This window comes from Quercus suber, unplaced genomic scaffold (genome assembly GCF_002906115.3).
Source record: "Quercus suber isolate HL8 unplaced genomic scaffold, Cork oak 2.0 scaffold_162, whole genome shotgun sequence".
Classification (NCBI taxonomy): domain Eukaryota; kingdom Viridiplantae; phylum Streptophyta; class Magnoliopsida; order Fagales; family Fagaceae; genus Quercus; species Quercus suber.
The window spans coordinates 31,064-50,068 of NW_027069623.1; the positions used below are offsets into that span (position 1 = coordinate 31,064).

The 19,005-nt window shown below is 34.2% G+C and overlaps 2 protein-coding genes across 2 annotated transcripts; one reads left to right on the plus strand and one right to left on the minus strand.

Annotated features, from left to right (window-relative positions):
- Positions 1-3,531: 3,531 nt before the first annotated feature.
- LOC111992988 (large ribosomal subunit protein eL36y) lies at positions 3,532-5,214 on the minus strand. The gene is made up of 4 exons (XM_024024835.2): positions 5,087-5,214; positions 4,699-4,803; positions 4,294-4,493; positions 3,532-3,794 (listed from the first exon to the last, which is right to left on the minus strand). The coding sequence occupies exons 2-4, from the start codon at positions 4,798-4,800 to the stop codon at positions 3,764-3,766; spliced, it is 333 nt and encodes a 110-aa protein (XP_023880603.1). The 5' UTR covers positions 4,801-4,803; positions 5,087-5,214; the 3' UTR covers positions 3,532-3,763.
- A 6,573-nt stretch (positions 5,215-11,787) lies between these two features.
- Positions 11,788-15,513, plus strand: LOC111992992 (putative E3 ubiquitin-protein ligase XBAT31). Its single transcript, XM_024024839.2, has 8 exons — positions 11,788-12,142; positions 12,233-12,292; positions 12,419-12,490; positions 12,595-12,716; positions 12,808-12,948; positions 13,036-13,143; positions 13,972-14,230; positions 14,841-15,513. Exons 1-8 carry the CDS (start codon positions 11,960-11,962, stop codon positions 15,222-15,224), a joined length of 1,329 nt encoding a protein of 442 aa, XP_023880607.2. The 5' UTR covers positions 11,788-11,959; the 3' UTR covers positions 15,225-15,513.
- Positions 15,514-19,005: the final 3,492 nt, after the last annotated feature.

Genomic DNA, 19,005 nt, shown 5'->3' on the forward strand with positions numbered 1-19,005 from the left:
GGTTTGTTGGGTTTGGTTTGGTTCGGTGGTTGCTGTGTCTGTGTGACTGTGTGTGTGTTAGTGTGAGCGTGAGAGAAAATGAGGGTTTCTAGGGTTTTAGTGGAAAATGAGGCTTTATAGGGGTTTTTGGGGTTTGGGACTAATAGTAATAGAGACCAGAGAGGCCTCTCTCTTTCTTTCTGTATAATATGAATATCGGGATGGGGATGATGAGCTAGGGTTTCAACTTTCAAATTGGAGGATTGGGTCGGGTTGATAGTTTAGCCCAAGCTCAAAAACTTTGATTGGTGACTCAAGGTAACCCTGGCCCATGTAAAGCCCACCTCCAGTTAGGACTTGGGAAGACTCAAACCTTTTTTTTTTTTTGATTAAAAACTAGAAATATTATTTAAATACAATTATATGAATTATATTTTTGTTCTTCTTATTTTTTTTTTTTTTTTAGAGTTTTAATTGTCACACCCCAAACCCCAAAGGCTCCAAAGCATGAGAAAGACGTCTCAAAGTATTTGTAGATTTTTTTTTTTTTGTCTAACTGACTGGGACATTACATTCTTCTCCTCTTATAAAATTTCATCCTCAAAATTTTACGTACCTTGATTCTGAAAAAAGTTTAAGTATCTTGACAACATATCATACTCACGCTCTCAATATGCCTCTTTCACTGAATGATTCTTTCAAAGTACTTTTACCCAAGATATTGTTCTATTGCATAGCACTTGCGCCTTACGATCCAAAATCTCTACCGAAACTTCTTCATATGACAAATCATCTTTAATCTGAAGAGACTCATAGCTCAAAACATGCGAAGGATCATAAATGTATTTCCTTAACATAGACTCATGGAAAATATTATGAATTCCTGAATTATGAAATCTACTTCTGATAATGGCATTCTTTATCATCAAGCCAAACTTCAATCGTTTTTTGGTGTAAGTGGGGTTTTTTGAATAAAAAAAAAAAAAAACTAGAAATATTATTTAAATAGAAGTATAAGAAATTTTTTTTTTCTATTATTATTATTTTTTTTTAAAGAGTTTCAATTTATGAAATCCGCTTTTGATGCTTGCATTCTTTATAAGACACCAATCGTTTTTTGTGTAGGAGAAAATGAAATCTCAAATCTCTTATTCAATTGTAAGAAATTTTACTAATTGAGTTAATTGGATTCTACTTTGTTTCTGTTATTTAGTCTTTATTATGTTTATACGTCCAAATTCATTTCATTAATGGCCTTTTAGAGTTTTTAGACTAACTCTACCATTAAGTTCTTAAAATCCTCTTGATCTATTTTGAAACAAGTAGATAGGATTTTACCACATTATTAAAATTTAAAATAATATTTACTATTATTATTTTGGTTTCTATTTAAATAATTAATAATATGGTAAAATTCAATTAGTTCATTTCAAAATAAATGGATAGTATCCTAGGAACTTTGTGGTGGAATTAAACTAAGAACTTTGGAGGATCATAATCTATCAAATGCAACCTTCATTTATTACACCAATGACATGGTAAATGAAATTATGGATTAACCTACAAAAATCACGAGTTGACCTATATTTTATTTGAACTAGAAATATTTATAAAAATAATCAATTCAATCAGTTTTTTTTATTCTTGTATACATATAATATGAAACTTGAAATTTGTATCACTTATTTAATTATAGAAACATTGTCATTAAAATGGTGAATATAAATTTAATATTATTTTTACTTGTTTATACTTTATTGTCTATTTATACTTTGATTGAAGATTATTATTTTATAGTGTCAACATTTTCACAGGTAGATCTAGAAGCGGGGTCAAATTTGTTAACCTTTTCATTCTTTAGGTGAAAAGTTAATATTTTGATCCTTTTGATTACAAGTTTCTGTATAACATTAGAAATTCTCAATACTATATATAATAACAAGCTAGAATGCCATATGCATTTCAAGGAATCCTGCAATTCAATCAGATTACTTTTGTTATCTTCTCTTGTTTATCTTTCCTCTGACATAGATCACACCAAAATGGACACAAGTATTCAATAGCTCAAATTCTATAGTAGTAGATGATGTGATCATGCCACTGCATACTGGTTGAGTGGTTTAAGACCATAGACTAGTTCACAACTTTTTGCTACAACTCTAAAATGTCAGAATAGTTACCTATCACGTAAATGGTTGGTACTACCAGATTTATTCTTACAAGTTACGGGATACTGATTCTAAAAAAATACAAAAAAAATTTAAAGGCACAAAAAAATACACAATTTTGGTCACAACTTTCCTCTCTTAGGGTGGCTAACTGTGATTGGTGGAAAAAGAATTAACAGGTCCATGTGAAAGTAACATGTAACCGGTCACAACAACTTGCCGTGAAAAGCTGTGAATTTGTTTGTAGTGCCAAAGAACTCAAAAAAGTAAGCTACTAGGATACTAGAAATATAAGTGCATATCACAGGTTCTCCATAAGGGAAATACCAGATCAGGTAGAATTCCTAACTTCTGCAGAACCTCATGTAAAACACTTCATGTTCATCTGGTTAAACAAGTCTATTGGAATATGTCTGGTTAGCAAAATCTATAATTTTTATTTGATTGTAAATTTCTGAAATTTCTGCCAAACCTAAGTTTAACATCTTGCTAAACAACACGGAGGATTTGCGCTTTTGGGTAGAGTACAAGTAGCATCAACATTCTCAGGAAGCAACATTTGGATGGTTTTGTACAACTAAACGTACAATTTAAATTGTTTCCTTGCATTCCATAAAAGTATCACCAATTAAGCAGCACCCATTGCGATTCCATGGCACAAAATAATCAAAGCACATTCAAATCCAGGGCTCCAAAGTCCAAATTTTGGTGTTGTAGCTAAAATGAAAAGAGCATGATATTGCAATCACTCAGAACAGCAGAGGTTAAAAAATAGCAGAATAAGCAAAAATGACTGCAACGTAAGTAGGGATACAACAGAATAAAGTAAGAGCAAAGATCAGATCATGCGTGCCTAAAGCCTATTCCAGTAGAGACAGGAAATCTTGTGCAGAGCAAGTCCCCCCCGCCCCCCCGGGTGGGGGACACTGGGGGATAGAGGAATTTTATCACCATCAATAATGAGAGATAAAAGAGAGAGTGCTGAGGGTGAGACTAGTGTTTTTGAAATGACGATATATATATATATATATAGACATATGTGTGCGTGTGCACGCATGCTCATGTCAGGCCAAGCAAAACCCATCCCTGCCCCATCCATTCTTCAAGATAAGGAAAACCCACTCGGGCAAAACAAGGGAAGACAGCTCAGCCCACCCTAAGCATTAAAATCACTTTAAAAAACACTGCGGCCTCCACTACCCTATCCCCTCCAAATGAACGATAATCATCATAGTGAAAGACAACAACACCTAGCATCTATATAGATAGACTAGGCTTACGCAACCAAACCAAAGTCGATAATGAACGGCACCAAAATTTGACATTCAAATCTAAGACTCAACTTGTAGCATGGTGATCCTTCCATAGCCATAAGATTTCCTCAGGCACATAATCCAAACACCCTTTATAAATCAGATCAATCTTAGACAGCTGGCAAACAAGTACTAGATGCAATAGAAATTCCAGTGATCTCAAAAGTTTCAAAAATTACAAAATTCTACCATCTTTATAGAGGTTTTAGCAAAATGCATAATCAAAATAATCAGCATAATTGAGCTACAAAAATAATTCCAGCTACTTTATGAGGTCAAAATTTCATATGCTATGATCTTCCCTCATTTCTTCTTATCGGTAGCTCCACCAGACCTGCACATGGCAAAAATCCGAAACCATGCATCAAGACAAAACACCATAAAAAATCCATCAATGCCCACCTATGTCAATGGGCTGATCAAGCTATCAATTTCTAGTTGAATCTAGTATCTTCAATTATGTTGAGTGAAAATTTAAATTGACTACTATCCCAATCATGGCCAAAGCAACAATCACAATGGAAACAGACTACTTAAATCTTGAATAGCAAAGGCTATGCTACCAGTACCAGATCAGTTTTGTATAAAATTCTAAATTTATTTAAATTTAGATCACATATGCTGAATTCAACTTTAGATTTATTCAATCATTTCAATGACCCAGTAAACTTAAGATTTCTTTGCACTTATCTTCCTAATATACATTGAGTGTGGTTCACATAAGAAGCAGATATGACCAAAAATCAAATGCAGCCACATTGAAAAAGTTACAAAGCATGCCAGAACAAACAAAACCAGATAAAGGTAAGAGAAGGGCAGAATGAACAGCTCACCTCATCTTGCGAAGAACATTGGACATCTCCTCTCTCTTCCTCTTTGCCCTCTTGTGGGTACCCAACTTTCTCTTAGCCACTTTAAGAGCACGCTTATCCTTACCCACCTTCAAAAGCTCAGTGATCCTCTTCTCATATGGAGCAAAACCCGCAACTTCCCTAATAAGACTCCTCACAAAGAGCACCCTCTTGCTAGTTTTCTTCAAATCAAAATCCCAAACCAACAAATTATCACATTTTCACACCAAAATATCCATACAATCAACCCGTAAAATACGAAACAAAATTATAGAGCAACCTATTCAATGCATTTGGCACTAACTCACTAGATATATGGTTCAAATAAACCCATAAATTTCTATAATCAACAATTTGAAAATCTCTATTAATCAAAAAAATGCATACCCCTTTTCGGTCAGATGGGCGAGGAGCCAATTCACGCCTGGTGACAATGTGCCCTTTGTTCTGTCCAACAGACAGACCACTTTTGACTGGTAGAGGAGCCATTACCTGCACATAGCATTACAAAATTCAACACCATGTTCTCCCACGCTTACAACAACAAAGAAAGTGAAGAACAAACATGAAAATGAAAACAACAAAACTATTAACGAAATGGGTTTTATAAATATTTGACTATGGTTTTTTACTTTCTAGAGCTTCTCAACTGCAAGCTTTGTAACAGTACTAATAAGATGCTAAAAACTTAGACAAAAATCAAGAACGCCAACACACAGTGTCATAGTGATTCAGAGTGATAAATAAATTCTGGGTAGCTTTGATTTGATCATACCTTTGGCTCTGTTTGGACCAAACCCTAGATTTCAGCAGCTGCTAGTTGGGAGAGAAAGCCACCAACAGTCCACACGAAGAAAAAACCCTAATGCTTTGTGTTTTATGAGCTCCAAAGACACGCGGTTTATTAAAAACTACGTAGTTTTGGAAGCCTTCCTATGTTTTTTGGGCTTGGGTTTTCATGCACTTGCTATTTAGGAGTTTTGCTTTATGAGACTGAATTGGGCTGCAATTTGTATCATTTTGTGGGACAAAATCTAGACGTAAAATCTACCATCTACGTGGGCTTTGACTGGCCCAATGGGCTAAAGCAAAAAGTATAGCCCAAGGACTCCTTTTTTTTTTTTTTTAAGTATTATTTTAATTAAAATAACTCCTACTCTTCCCATTTTGTAAAATTCATAAGAAGTTGTGGTTGATAAGAATATAATGGATGGATGTATAGCTCTTAATGATGAACCAGTGGTTAGATGGGTGATGTATCAATGGGATACCTACAAAAAATAAAGATTGGTTGGGGTGGTACTAGTAAAAGTACTGGTTTAAGGGTTTCTCACTATGTAAGTGGGTGAGAATTTCATCAAGAGTCAATTTTTAAGAGATATTATGCACTCAAATTTTGGTACCTTTTATAGCTTGGGAATCTTACATTTATGGGCTTATTATGGGTGCACATTCCTTCATTATAGCTCCCATCTTCACTCTGGATTGCTTTTATTATGGGAGTAGGTTATGTACATCAAGCTTGGCCCTCTGATTGAGGGGTTGTCTTTTTAGTTTGCCCATCCCAAAAGCTTGGCATCTAAGGTCCTAGCTTTCAGGTGACCTTACGTTGGATGGTTCATCTAGTTTATTCTATTAGTTCGAGTTGCAGTGACAAGGCAAATTGTCTAAATCANTGGGAATCTTACATTTATGGGCTTATTTTGGGTGCACATTCCTTCATTATAGCTCCCATCTTCACTCTGGATTGCTTTTATTATGGGAGTAGGTTATGTACATCAAGCTTGGGCCTCTGATTGAGGGGTTGTCTTTTTAGTTTGCCCATCCCAAAAGCTTGGCATCTAAGGTCCTAGCTTTCAGGTGACCTTACGTTGGATGGTTCATCTAGTTTATTCTATTAGTTCGAGTTGCAGTGACAAGGCAAATTGTCTAATCATTAGCTGGCATGGCTCTTTTGGACAATCTTTTTTGTAATGTGTCTCTTGTTCAATCAAATTACTTCAAGCATATTAATCGCCAGGAGGAGTGGGTGGGAATGTCATCAATGCAAATCAGATTACTAGCATGTTTAAGACTTTAATTGGCTTGCCTTTTCATGGAAATGCACGGGTAATTTTTTGTTGACTGCATGGTTTTAAAAATAGAATGGTCAAAAAACCGAAAATAAGTGCGGTTACCGGTTGAACTGCTGATTTTTCCACTTTTTACCAGAACTGGTTTCTTATTAAACCGTTTGGTCTAAACCAATTTTTTAAACCATGTTTGATCTACCTAACTATCATATTGAATGCACTAGATGTCTGACTACCACTTGGCCTTGGGTGTTTTCGTTCCAACTCAGTTCTCATTCATTGATCTTGATCCTAGTTCCTCCAATTGGTATTTTTTTTATATAAGTAGATAGTGGGAGAAGAGGAGGTGAGATTCAAACTATAAATATAAGACATCACAAAAGATATCATTACTAATATACTATTACTTGAAATCCTTAAGTTTGGTATTGTTTATTGGACCAAATATATAGGTTTAATTTTTTAACATATAAGTGTCGGGAATAAAGTGCATTGAACTAATTGATATACCAACGTGTAAGGCATCCTACCTCTCGGTGGCATAAGGTTTGATTCTTTCTTGGATGGTTCAATCCTTCCTCATTCCAACACAATTCTCCTCATCACCATCACCATCACCTTCCAATAACAATGATAATGCATGCCACCCCCATAACAAGACCAAATTTCACGAAATCGTATCACTCCTACGATGACCAAAATCCTATGTGTCGTTCATTATCAAGCACATCGCTTGAAGCAAAAAAAAAAAAAAAAAAAAAAAAAAAAAAAAAGGCCATTCGCTTTTATCTATGAAATTGCAATACAAATTCAAATGGCTTGATGTACTTAAGAATTTGTTAGGGAAAAAAACTTATGGTTTTTTTTTTTTAAAAGGCCTTCGTTAGAGTTTTCTTTTCTTTTTTTGTTTATTTTTATTTTAGATATAAGAAAAACAGATTGGACACTTAAGAATTACTCTCTTTTTTTTTTTTTTTGGTTTAAAGGAGAATTACAAGTTAAACACACGAATGATTCATTAGAATCACCATATTTATGAAGGAAATCAGTAGAGTAAGTAAACTCACCATATGTTGGGACTATTAATATGAAAATTCATAGGGAAATCAACTCATTTTTAATAAAAAATTGCAATACAAATGTAAATGCATGACTTTTTCGCAAACCCTCGCTATATTGACTTAGGCAGTTTAGCTGCACAAACAATGGACTTGCTAATTACTATATACTTTTTGTCTTCTCAAAAAAAAAAACTATGTACTTTTTGGAATATTGCTAAGAAACTTTTGACTTATTAACAATGGTGTTTCTCCTATTTACACCTTTTTCATTATTACATTAATATGATGCCTAATCCATGATTTTGGCAGTGATTTGCTTTTAGATAAAATGTTTTGTTAAGCATGCCTCGACCAACAAAAAGAAAAAGGTAGGGGGGAAAATAAAAGCAACTAAAAACATGCATGCATGCCTGATTTGACAATTTCTTTAAACTTTTTATTTTTGTTTTTATCTTTAATTAATTATTTCCTTGTTTGCCTTTACTTTTGAGCTGTATTAATTGACCAAAGAATGGAGTAGAAAAAGAAAAAGAAATTAAAAAAAAAAAAAAAGTAAAATAAGGAAGATAACTTGGAATGAAACACTATGAAGAGGAAGAAGTCCAAATAAGAATATTTGTTCTCCAACAATAATTTGATACGAAATTTTTTCTTCGTTGTTGATCGCCTATAAATTTTTTATGTAATTATCATCTTTTTTTTTTCTTTTTTTTTTCTACCTGCCTAACAAGTACAATAATAAAAGTTGTTTCATATATCTCACTTTTTGTTTTCATAATTGTTAAGATATCTTAGTGCTTGCAATTGACGAAGTAGATCAACGCAATCAAGTCCAGACCTCAGCCAAAGGTCTTGTAACTAAATTGGCACATCTTCATGTGCAAAGTGTTTGGAGGTCTAGGAAAGAAAGGATTCAAATTGCGGAATTAGCAGCATGTTATAATTATTTCTCAAAAAAAAAAAAAAAAGTCAGAGCCCAACTTCGTATACTTTTCTATTTCGTATTATATAACAATATAATTGTTATAAAATAAATGCATGTAGCCCGTAACAAAAATACTTGACCCTTCAAAAAGTTTTTAATGTTTTTATTCTTCTAAGTACTTTTATAGAAAATAATCAAATAAATTAAGTTATAATCTTCTCAAAATATATGTTGGGTGATATTGCAATTAGATTTCAAATAATTAGATTAAGAGCCTTATAGTTCAATTAGTTGGTACTGGGCTATATTTGGCTCAATGTAAAATGTTTTCCGAGTATAAAATATTTTCAAGTGAAAATATTTTTTTTTTGGAAAATAAAATAATTTAAGGTGTTTGGTTGTATTTCGAAAAATGCTTTAGAAAATATTTTCAAATGTTTGGTTATAATTTTGAAAATGCTCTAGAAAATACATTTTCTACTAGTTTCTCACATTTTTCCAGCTTCCAAACAAATATTATAATAGAAAATCTCAATACATAACCCAAAATAAACAAAAAAAAAAAAAATCAATCTTCATCAACCAGAGAGAGAGAGAGAGAGAGAGATTAGTAGCAACCAAACACTCGATGGCTCAATCTAGTTGCAGAGCGATAAGATCGATGGTTCGATCTAGAGGTAGCAACGAGATCTTGTTGGGTGGGTGATCAAGGTGACGATGACAAGATCGTGGTCAAGATAACGCCAAGATCAGTGGTCTAATTAGCTTAGGGGTGGCTTTCTCCACGGGGTCACAATGGTCCAATTTGTTTTCTGGTGGCTTCTCTTTGATCTCTTAATGCTCCTTCATTTGTGTTCAAGGTCTTCTCTCTTTTCTCTCTCTCTCTTTGGTTTTGAGGCTGGCAATAAAATGTAGGAAAATAGAAGCGTAGTTCATTTTACAGTCAAAGGGAAAATGATTTTAGGTTGATAATTATTTTCAGTCCACACAAACACCCGCAAGACTGTAAAATATTTTCAGTCGAACCAAACACAACCCTAATTTAAATCCCCCTCAATGTTGTAACTATTGAATTATTTAAAAAATAAGATTAAATTTATAGTAAATACATATAGACATATATAGAGGCATGGACGGATAGGATAGATTATAAGTAAAAAAAAAAATATCATGAAATTTCAAATAAGCATCTATTTAGTATTAACAAACTATCAACAAAGAAAAATACACAAAGTCATTATTTCATAATATATTATAATGCAATCTTCTACTAATAAAGACAAAGACACAAAACACCATTATTTCTTACTACATTAGGGCATTTGCATCAGCTCTTGCAAAAATTTCTGTCGATTTTAGCATAATAACCTTTTTTTTTTTTTTTTATATACTTACTTTTTAAAATACCCCATATCAAATTCTTTATTTTATACTACATTTCATCAGGATACTATTTCCTTATCAAATTTTTTTACTATAATCTCAAATTATCTCCCTCTTCTTCAACCAAAAACCACTGTCCTCAATCTAAATAATTTCTAAAACATTCATTTGCATAGCAACACTAATTGTGTAAAATTTTCCAATCAACCCAAAATACACTCACGCCAGTCTATGTATCATTGTACAAAAATATATTTGTTCTATAGTAATTATGTAAATATGCAAAAATATATTTGCGTTACAAGGGGGGGCCCACTTAATTCTGTCCTTTTATAAATGTTATGCATATACAAATTATTATTGGTTTTTGTAGAGTTAAGAATTGTAGCCCAAACCCAAGAAATATGGAAAATGAGCCCAACAAACCCAATACAATAAATTTGTAGAGAGTGGGTGAAAGAGTTGGGCTGATAGTGAATTCAACAACGTCTAATAAAGGGTCCATAGATATATATAGTTTTCCCTTTTTCTCCTCCTCACCCCCTTCTTATGAGAGGTCCTTTACATTTATATAGTTTTCTTTTTGTCTATCTTGATCGTACACTTGTTCTTCATCTAAGCATTCATTTAAGTGTATGTCCCATCAGGTATCTTCTTTAGTTCTCCATGAATGGTGGTAGCTGAGACTGCACTGTTCAGAAGTCTTCTGCACATAAATACGGTCAGAAAAGTTGCTGCAGTACATTTAATGTAGTGGTAGCAACTTTTCCCTTAGATATTTATCTATTCTTATCATCTTTATACGTGTATGAAATTTATCCTTATCGATGGAACTTCCCAGAAGATTGCTCAAGCCACCCAGGTATTTGCTTGACTAGTATTCTTCATATCCGAGAAGGATATACTCCTCAGACTATATTCCTCTATCACTTCCTTGCATGGTTCTCCAGTTCGGGGTCTTTCCTAATCATTTGCTCCTTCTCAGACGTGCCTATATCTTCAAATAGGGGCTAAGGCCCAATATATAAATTTGGGCTTTTATCCTCACAGTTTTAATTTGAACCCACTGCAGAAATTAACTTTTTACAACAAATAAAAGTCCATAACAGTTGTGGGTTCCAGTTAACTCAACTGGTAAAGTCTCTGATGGTTGAATAAGGAATCTAGGGTTCGATCCCTGCTTATACAAGAAACCGATTGATGTTTTGGTCTGATGATAAAGAGTTATTATCAGGAGCAAAAAAAAAAAAAAAAAAAAAAAGGCCATAACAGTTTGCCCGTGGATGTAACATTTTTTTATGAACTTAAGGTTAACTAATTATGAAAAAGTTTAGGAATGTACATGTGCAAGGTTCATTTAATGTTGCAAATATGCCATCTCACGCGAAGCAAAAATACTTGAATAGTCTCCTAGAGAAAAGAAGCACACGAGTTGGTGGGAGTTGTTAGAAGTTAGAACTCGTTAAACCAGTTTCAGATTTGTGTATTATTGTTATTGTTATTATTATTATTATTATTTTATCATTTGATTCATTTCACACCAACCAACCAATACCCAATTAATAAAGAAAGTATAAAAATGCAGAACATGAATCTGGCGGCTATGAGGAAGAGCGGCAAACATCAAAGGCAGTGACATGGGGTATATTTGGTAAGTGCGTTTAAATAATTATTTTTCAGTTTAAAAAAAAATATGTATAAATAAAAAAAATGTAAAAATATATATAATATTTTTAAAAATTAAAATAATATGTTTAAACTTGCGTAGACCATGATTTTCAATTAACGCGTTGAAATAAATCCAGGTGGGGATTCCAATTTCCAAATTGGACAAAAGCTTCTCTTTCACAGACTCGGTGGACTGAATAAAAACATTTTTTTTTTTAATGTTTCAAAGACAGAAAAAAAAATAATAAAAAAAGTAATTGGCCGCGAAAATATCTGACAAGCTGCCCGACACTGATAGTGTCTCTCGTACACATCACGGTCAAGCTGCCCGTAAAACCATTGCGGGCAGGTACAAACTCCGAGGCTTACTAGTCCAATACTTGTCTTTGGAATAGTTTGGATTGCCTTTCACTCATATAATCCAGCTGAGCAATTGTGTTTTTGTTTGTGTGTGTGTGTGTGTTCAGCTGCCCCGCCAATACTGCTAGCGCAACCACCGTGGAAGGTGGCGCTTGAGGAAGTGTTGGGGGCAACTCACAATGGGTCAGGAGCTTAGCTGTGGAGAACGCAGAAGAGAGAGTGGTCTGTTCCATGCGGTTCAGGATGGTGAACTGGAGTTAGTTGAGGCTATGGTAGAGGCGCACCCAAGTGTGTTGGAACTCACCACTGGATATGGGAGACTCTCTGCTCTGCATGTGGCCGCTGCTAATGGTCGGATCCAGGTGAGTTTTTGATTCATTTGGGTGGTTTTCTTTATTGATCTTTGGTTTCTTGGGAAAATTTTGATGGGTTTTGTGTTTGATGGTACACAGGTTCTTTCTATGCTGTTGGGTCGGTCTCTTAATCCGGATATCTTGAATCGGCATAAACAGGTACATACATTACAACTTTTGAGCTTTGAGTCTATTGTGTAATGCTTGTGTCAGATCAATAATTTTTTTTTTTCATTTATTTGCATGCTATTGATTGGATATTCTTATTGTTTGTGATTGGTTTAGACCCCGTTGATGTTGGCGGCAATGCATGGGAATATTTCTTGTGTGCAAAAGCTTATTGAAGCAGGAGCAAATGTGTGTTAATTTTCCCATTGAGTTTATGTACATTTTGATAGTAAATTTCTTACTTGAACTATTAAAAGAGGAATTGATCATGGGTTTTGTATCGAATTTATCAGATATTGATGTTTGATTCTGTACAAGGAAGAACCTGCTTGCATTATGCTGCTTACAATGGCCATTCAGATTGCCTGCAAGCTATTCTTTCTGCTGCCCATTCCACCCCTGTTGCTGATTCCTGGTATCTCTCTTTCTCTCTGATTCACATACTTGTTGATTACTTGGCATTGGATGGAATAATTTGATTAATTTTCAATGTGTGGCATTGGTAGGGGATTTGCAAGATTTGTGAACATAAGAGATGGAAAGGGTGCAACCCCACTACATTTAGCTGCTCGTCAAAGACGGCCAGAGTGCGTTCATATCCTTTTAGACAGTGGGGCTCTTGTTTGTGCTTCAACTGGTGGAAATGGGTAATTTTAAAATTAAGGTCTTGTAGATATTATAGCTAAATAGTGATCATTTGCCCTTCAGATTGATGAAGGTACCATGATCTGCAGCTACCTAGGGAGTTCACCCCTTCATTTAGCTGCTCGTGGCGGTTCTTTGGAATGTGTCCGTGAATTGCTTGCCTGGGGAGCGGATAGGCATCAAATAGATTCATCTGGGTAAGATTCATAAACAGTTATGCCATGATCAGCCCTTATTATTTAAATTTTCAATCACTATGAAATTTTCTACCAAAACTAATGATTATGGTGGACTTTTCACTTGCATTTTGTGAACTTCTATTCAATCACCCAGATTCCTTAATCCTCATACATGTTTTGGTCAAAAAGGTACTCCAGGGAAACCCTTTCCATGGCAGCACTTTTTGTATTTTGTAAAATATACATCCAAGAAGTTGTTCTGGCAAGAACTTCAACCATGTCCGTATGGAATACATGAATGAATATTTCCCTAGTGACGTGGACAAATATCTAATATTTGAAAACTAACAATTTGCCCTGTTGTCCTCTGAGGCTCAAATTAATCTGTACCCATCTGTCTTCATGAACTGCTTTTGTCAGTGGATTAGTTTGTTCTGAAGCTTGAGAAAACAGGTACAATTCAAAAATTGATTCATGCTCGGCATGTATGAACTCTCAAAAGAATATGGGAATTGGCTTTTTATGGACGAGAGCATTGGTGTGTAATTTGTTCTCCTACAGTTAAGCCAGCAATGTGAACCTCACTGAACTGACCTAGCATTATGCTTATAGAATGTAGATAATATAACAATAACGTCATAGTAACTAATAATACATTTGTCATGCAACAGTACTTGAATTTGTCTTTTCCAATACGTACCATATGGAACCTCACTTGATTTTTTTTTCCGTGTAGTTTTCCTTCATCCTAAAATTGCCAGCATTGATTTCTGTAATGACTACAGTCCCAATTACAAGTTTTTGAAGGTCTGTTGTTGAAACTTGTAAATGAATGGATTTTTGCAGGAGAATACCACACACAGTTGCTCTGAAGCACAAGCATCGAGCATGTGCAGCCTTGCTGAACCCTTCATCAGCAGAGCCTCTTGTCTGGCCATCACCTTTGAAGTTCATCAGCGAGCTTAATCCAGAAGCAAAAGCACTGTTAGAGAGGGCCTTGAAAGAAGCAAACATGGAGAGGGAGAAGACCATATTGAAGGAGACTGAATACTCTGTTTCATCTCCTTTGGATTTTGATGTTGGGGCTGATGACAATATGTCTGAGGTAATATCCTTCATTTTTTTTGTTGTAGATTAATAAATTTAATTAATATCTGCAGACCTATATTTCACATGAAATTCATATTTGATGAAAGCCCAAAGCTCTACATCATGTTGAGGATGTTTGTATAAAAATTTATAATTATCTCTTGTTGAGATGGTTTAATTTTTACTTTTTAGTAGAATAAATGTGACACTAATTAATAGGCATTAATTTAATATGTATGGGTAACCAAGCTGGCATATAAAGGGTCATTGGACACCACCTGTGACTGAGATCGTTCCACTTCATAATATATGATATTTAAGATGATCTGAACTATTGGGTTCTATTCATTTCTATGTAAACCATTTCCTGTCGAAATTTAGCAGTGCAAGTAGTGAAGTACTTCATTCAAATGCTACAAAATAATTTCTAATCATCCAGCATTTAGGAGATGCACATTTGTCAGCATATCTTTTAACTCTTCATATAGCTTAAGCATGGTTTTTGTACAGTCATGAAGAAACCCAGCTAGCTTAACTCTTCATTTTGCTTAATAAGTATGGTTTTTGTACGAAGTCATGAAGAAACCCTCACAAGTGAATAATGGAGGTGAAATTTTCTCAACCAGGCTAGCGATGTGGAGCAATGCTGCATATGCTTTGACCAGGTATGCACAATTGAGGTCAGACCATGCAGTCATCAAATGTGTGCTCATTGCACTCTAGCCCTATGCTGCTACAAGAAGCCCAACCCTACAACTGCTTGTTCTACTGCCCCTGTTTGTCCATTTTGCCGAAGCAATATTTCCCAACTAGTAGTTGCTGAGATCAAGACTAGCAATGATTCAGAACTTGAACTTAGTCCTTCCAAGCCTAGGAAATCAAGAAAGTCAAATTTCAGCGAAGGCAGCAGCAGTTTCAAGAGTTTATCTGCCATGGGCTCGTTCACCAAATTGGGCGGTCGCAGTCCAGGAATGATTGCTGCTGGATGCAATGAGGTTGATAAGCCTTGAAGTAGCAGTTCTGCTGCATTTGCTTTCTCACACAGGGGTAAAATAGCTATCCTGAATTTGGTTCAGAGATGAGACCCGCATGGGTATGTATTTCAAACTCCAATTATATATATACGTCTTAATAGAAGCCATAAGTACAAGGCCCTTAGGTAAGTGTTGGTTGATGAATTCCATTCTATAGATTGTAGTCTGCTTCTCTAAATATTGAGAAGTGGCGATGCTTATGAAAGCTTGTTACCTAAGTACTTAAATCTATTTTTTCCTTCTATATAGTCAATTTTTGTTTTAATTGCTCAACTCTCAGTGGAAAAGTTCTAGTCTTGCTGTTGTAGTCTGCTTCTCTAAATATTGAGAAGTGGCCATGCTTTTGAAAGCTTGTCACCTAAGTAGATCTATTTTTTCCCTCTATATGGTCACTTTTTTTAATTGCTCAACTCTCGGTGGAAAAGTTAAAACACAGTTTTAGAGAAGTAGACCACTGTATCCACTCCTTATCTTACTAATGGAAGATGGAGCGGGAATTCTGTTTGTGGCGGGGAGCTGCTGTTTCCAACATCTTACCTGTTGACACACTAATATCTGAGTATGTGACTTCAAGAGTTAAAGAGTGCAAGCTAATACTACTTCAAATGGTATTTGTATAGATATCATGTCATGACCTTTGCATATTTATGTTCCTATATCATTACATGATGAAGGTCTTAAAATCAGGATTACTATTTCTCTCATAGTATATTTTTTCCTGTTCTTTCCTGTTTTCCCTTTTCACTTATCACCTAGCGGGACAGTGGTGGCTCCAAATTTTTTTTTAAAGGTGGTCATTAAGAAACTTAAGTTCTATGAATTAGATCATAGCAGTGGTGGAGCTTGGAATTTGTCTTTGGGGGCCTAATGAAAATATTCTAAAGTATTATGTAAATACTAGTAAATATATAAATTCATTACTTTATTACTCAACATTAGAATTCAAAAGTATAGTATTATTTTCTGAAGTGTCATCATGAATAGATCAAATACAGTAGTTTTTAACTTGCCTATGTAATTAGATTTCAAATTTTAATTATAATCCATCAAGTATAACGAGGTGTAACCCATCCTTACGAACTGAAATATCTTACAGTGGATTTTGTATAAAAGGTATAATACATCTCCACATTAATGGCTAGGGAACTTCCATTATCTTTTTGGTTATGTGGTAAAGAAAGTATGGAGAAGAGTGCTGGGCCTGGGATGTATAGTGTATGGAAAAACTACTAACCACCACATTAAGTATTATTACATGTTTAAGAAAAATATGCATGCATATTGGACTTTGACACCAAGGTTGCTAGAAGCCTACAACGTATAAAAATTTGCATTCCCTGAGTCAGCAAGCTTTGAATGTCTTCCATTTCGGCGTCGAGCCACAACCCTTTTTCCTATAAATATATCCTTCACCAGTCTGTTGCCAATTGAGAATATAATTTAATGAAAGTCTTGCTCTCTTTCTTTTTGCACAACCTCCGAATAACCAATCAGTGCAACAATACTCTTATAGAGATCCATAAATTTCATTCTTTTTTTTAAATAAAAATTTTATAAAACCATGGTCTCCTATAAGCGGTGGGCAAAACCAGCAAGCAGGATTCTAAATTTTTGAATTACAGAACATTAACCACTGATAATGGAGAGTTCTTTGAGAGATTATATATCAGAGAGCAAGTAGAATGACTAATTTGTCAGGTTTTTGGACTATGAAACACAAGCATAGGCCTAGTATATATAAAAAATTGTGAAACATTAGAATGTGTACTACCTAGAATCAATCAATAGTCCTTCACAATTGGAAACTGACAAATTGTTAGAAAGCAACAATACTCTATCATTTATTTGACCAAATTTGACGTAGCAGATTCACTAAAGATGTCTCCATTGCCATTGGCACTGAAAACTTGATCTAAATAAGGTCATATTAACTTATATTTGACCAAAATATTTATGGTGAGGTTTATAAGTCTTGATCTAAATTAAAGACAAACAATAAACATTTTTCATATTAATTGAAAGATAAATTTATTGAAGATGAGGCAAAATCTATAAGCTACAATGTTGGCTATTCTATACCATTTATTTTATTGTTACAATCCTAGTTTGATTCGTGAATCCAACACTTGACCCAGAAAAGCAAGAAAGAGACTGAAATAACAAACACTGGTAAAAAAAATGCAATTGACATAGAAAACAACAGATTACCAATCAAAGTTTTAGGTGTTTGTGCATAAACTTATATTAAAGGAATTATGGAACCTTTACTCTTATCACCTTTGCCCTGTTCTTCCACTTTAGAATGCATTGGCCAAGAAGTTCCTTCTGGTTTTGTTTTTTTGTTTTTTTTTTCCCTATATCAATGTTCACAATTTCACATATCAAAGGAAAAAAAAAAAAAAAAATCAAATAAAAGTGTATATGATTTGCCCCAAACATTATTTTACTAATCCAATCAATTTACCCACCAAAGGAAAGATGGATTCGGGATTCACCTACCCCTATGATTTGCGAACATGTCTCTTGTGAATAGTTGTGATAGATGGAGGCATAAATGCATTGCTAAATTTAATGAGTCATAATCCCATTATCCTTTGGCCACAACTTCCAATTAAAAGTCCTAAAACAACCATCACACTTAAAAAATTAAAACCTTGAAAACTCTTCAACCACAAAGCCCCCATAGAATTTTGGGCTTACATTGAGAATTAGAAAATTTTACTCCATGTCGCACAACTATAAACGAAAATATACAAAAAGAAATGAAATAAAAATTAAGAACCTAAATCAGACTTGTTGTAAGATAGCACCAAACATAAATGAGATCCCTATTGCAAGAAGGGAGAGAGAGGGGGAGGAGAGATCTAGAGCTTTTTGAGAAGAATTTTTTTTTATTTTTTATATGAAAAAAGCTAATACATGAAAAAATAAACATTTTTTCTGAAAATTCTGAGTGAGCTAGCCCTATGCTTAGGGGCAGTTTGCTACCCTATCAAATTGGAAGCTTCAAGAAGATATAAAAGAGAGGTATGAAACCTTTACTTATAAAAAAAATATAAAATAAAATATTAGAAGAATAAGAAAGAGAGGTGTGGGGACAATTTTTGCTTCAACCAAACTAGTGGTACTCTTCATCCACTTGCTCATCCCTTATAAGGTGTGAAGAGGAAGCATTTCTTTCTCATTTGGGACAACAAAATTGCCTAGGTTACAACATGGTCTAACCCTTAGCCTTGAAGCAAAAATTGTCGCCACAAGAGGTATTGAACCTTTCTTTATAAGTTGAGAAATTCAATAGCAATATTCAGATTGGCATATTGTAATTTTCACCATCAATGTTTACTAATAGATTACAACTCATTGAGGAATTTTGCAATCATGTAATTTCTAGTTGGGGGCCATAGTTGTGGCCATGGATTTTATTTTATTAGTTGGTGAGTTTAGCTTTATTGATGACACTCCCATCAAAAGGATGATTCTCTATCAATCAAATCTTTGGGGAAACTTAAGCCAAAAAAAAAAAAAAAAAAATTATCTTTGGAGAAACAATACTTTATGAACTTTGGTGAATATGTGGTCATAGAACATGCATACACCTATATTGCAAAATTGCTTGGGTTTCTAATTGCTTTTATCGTACATTAAAGTTGGTTAAAATAATAATTCCATCAATAAACATAGTTCATACATACATATAAAGGGAGCAATAATCCAGTACTTTTTTTTATTCAAGTATGTCAAATGTCCATAACTAGGG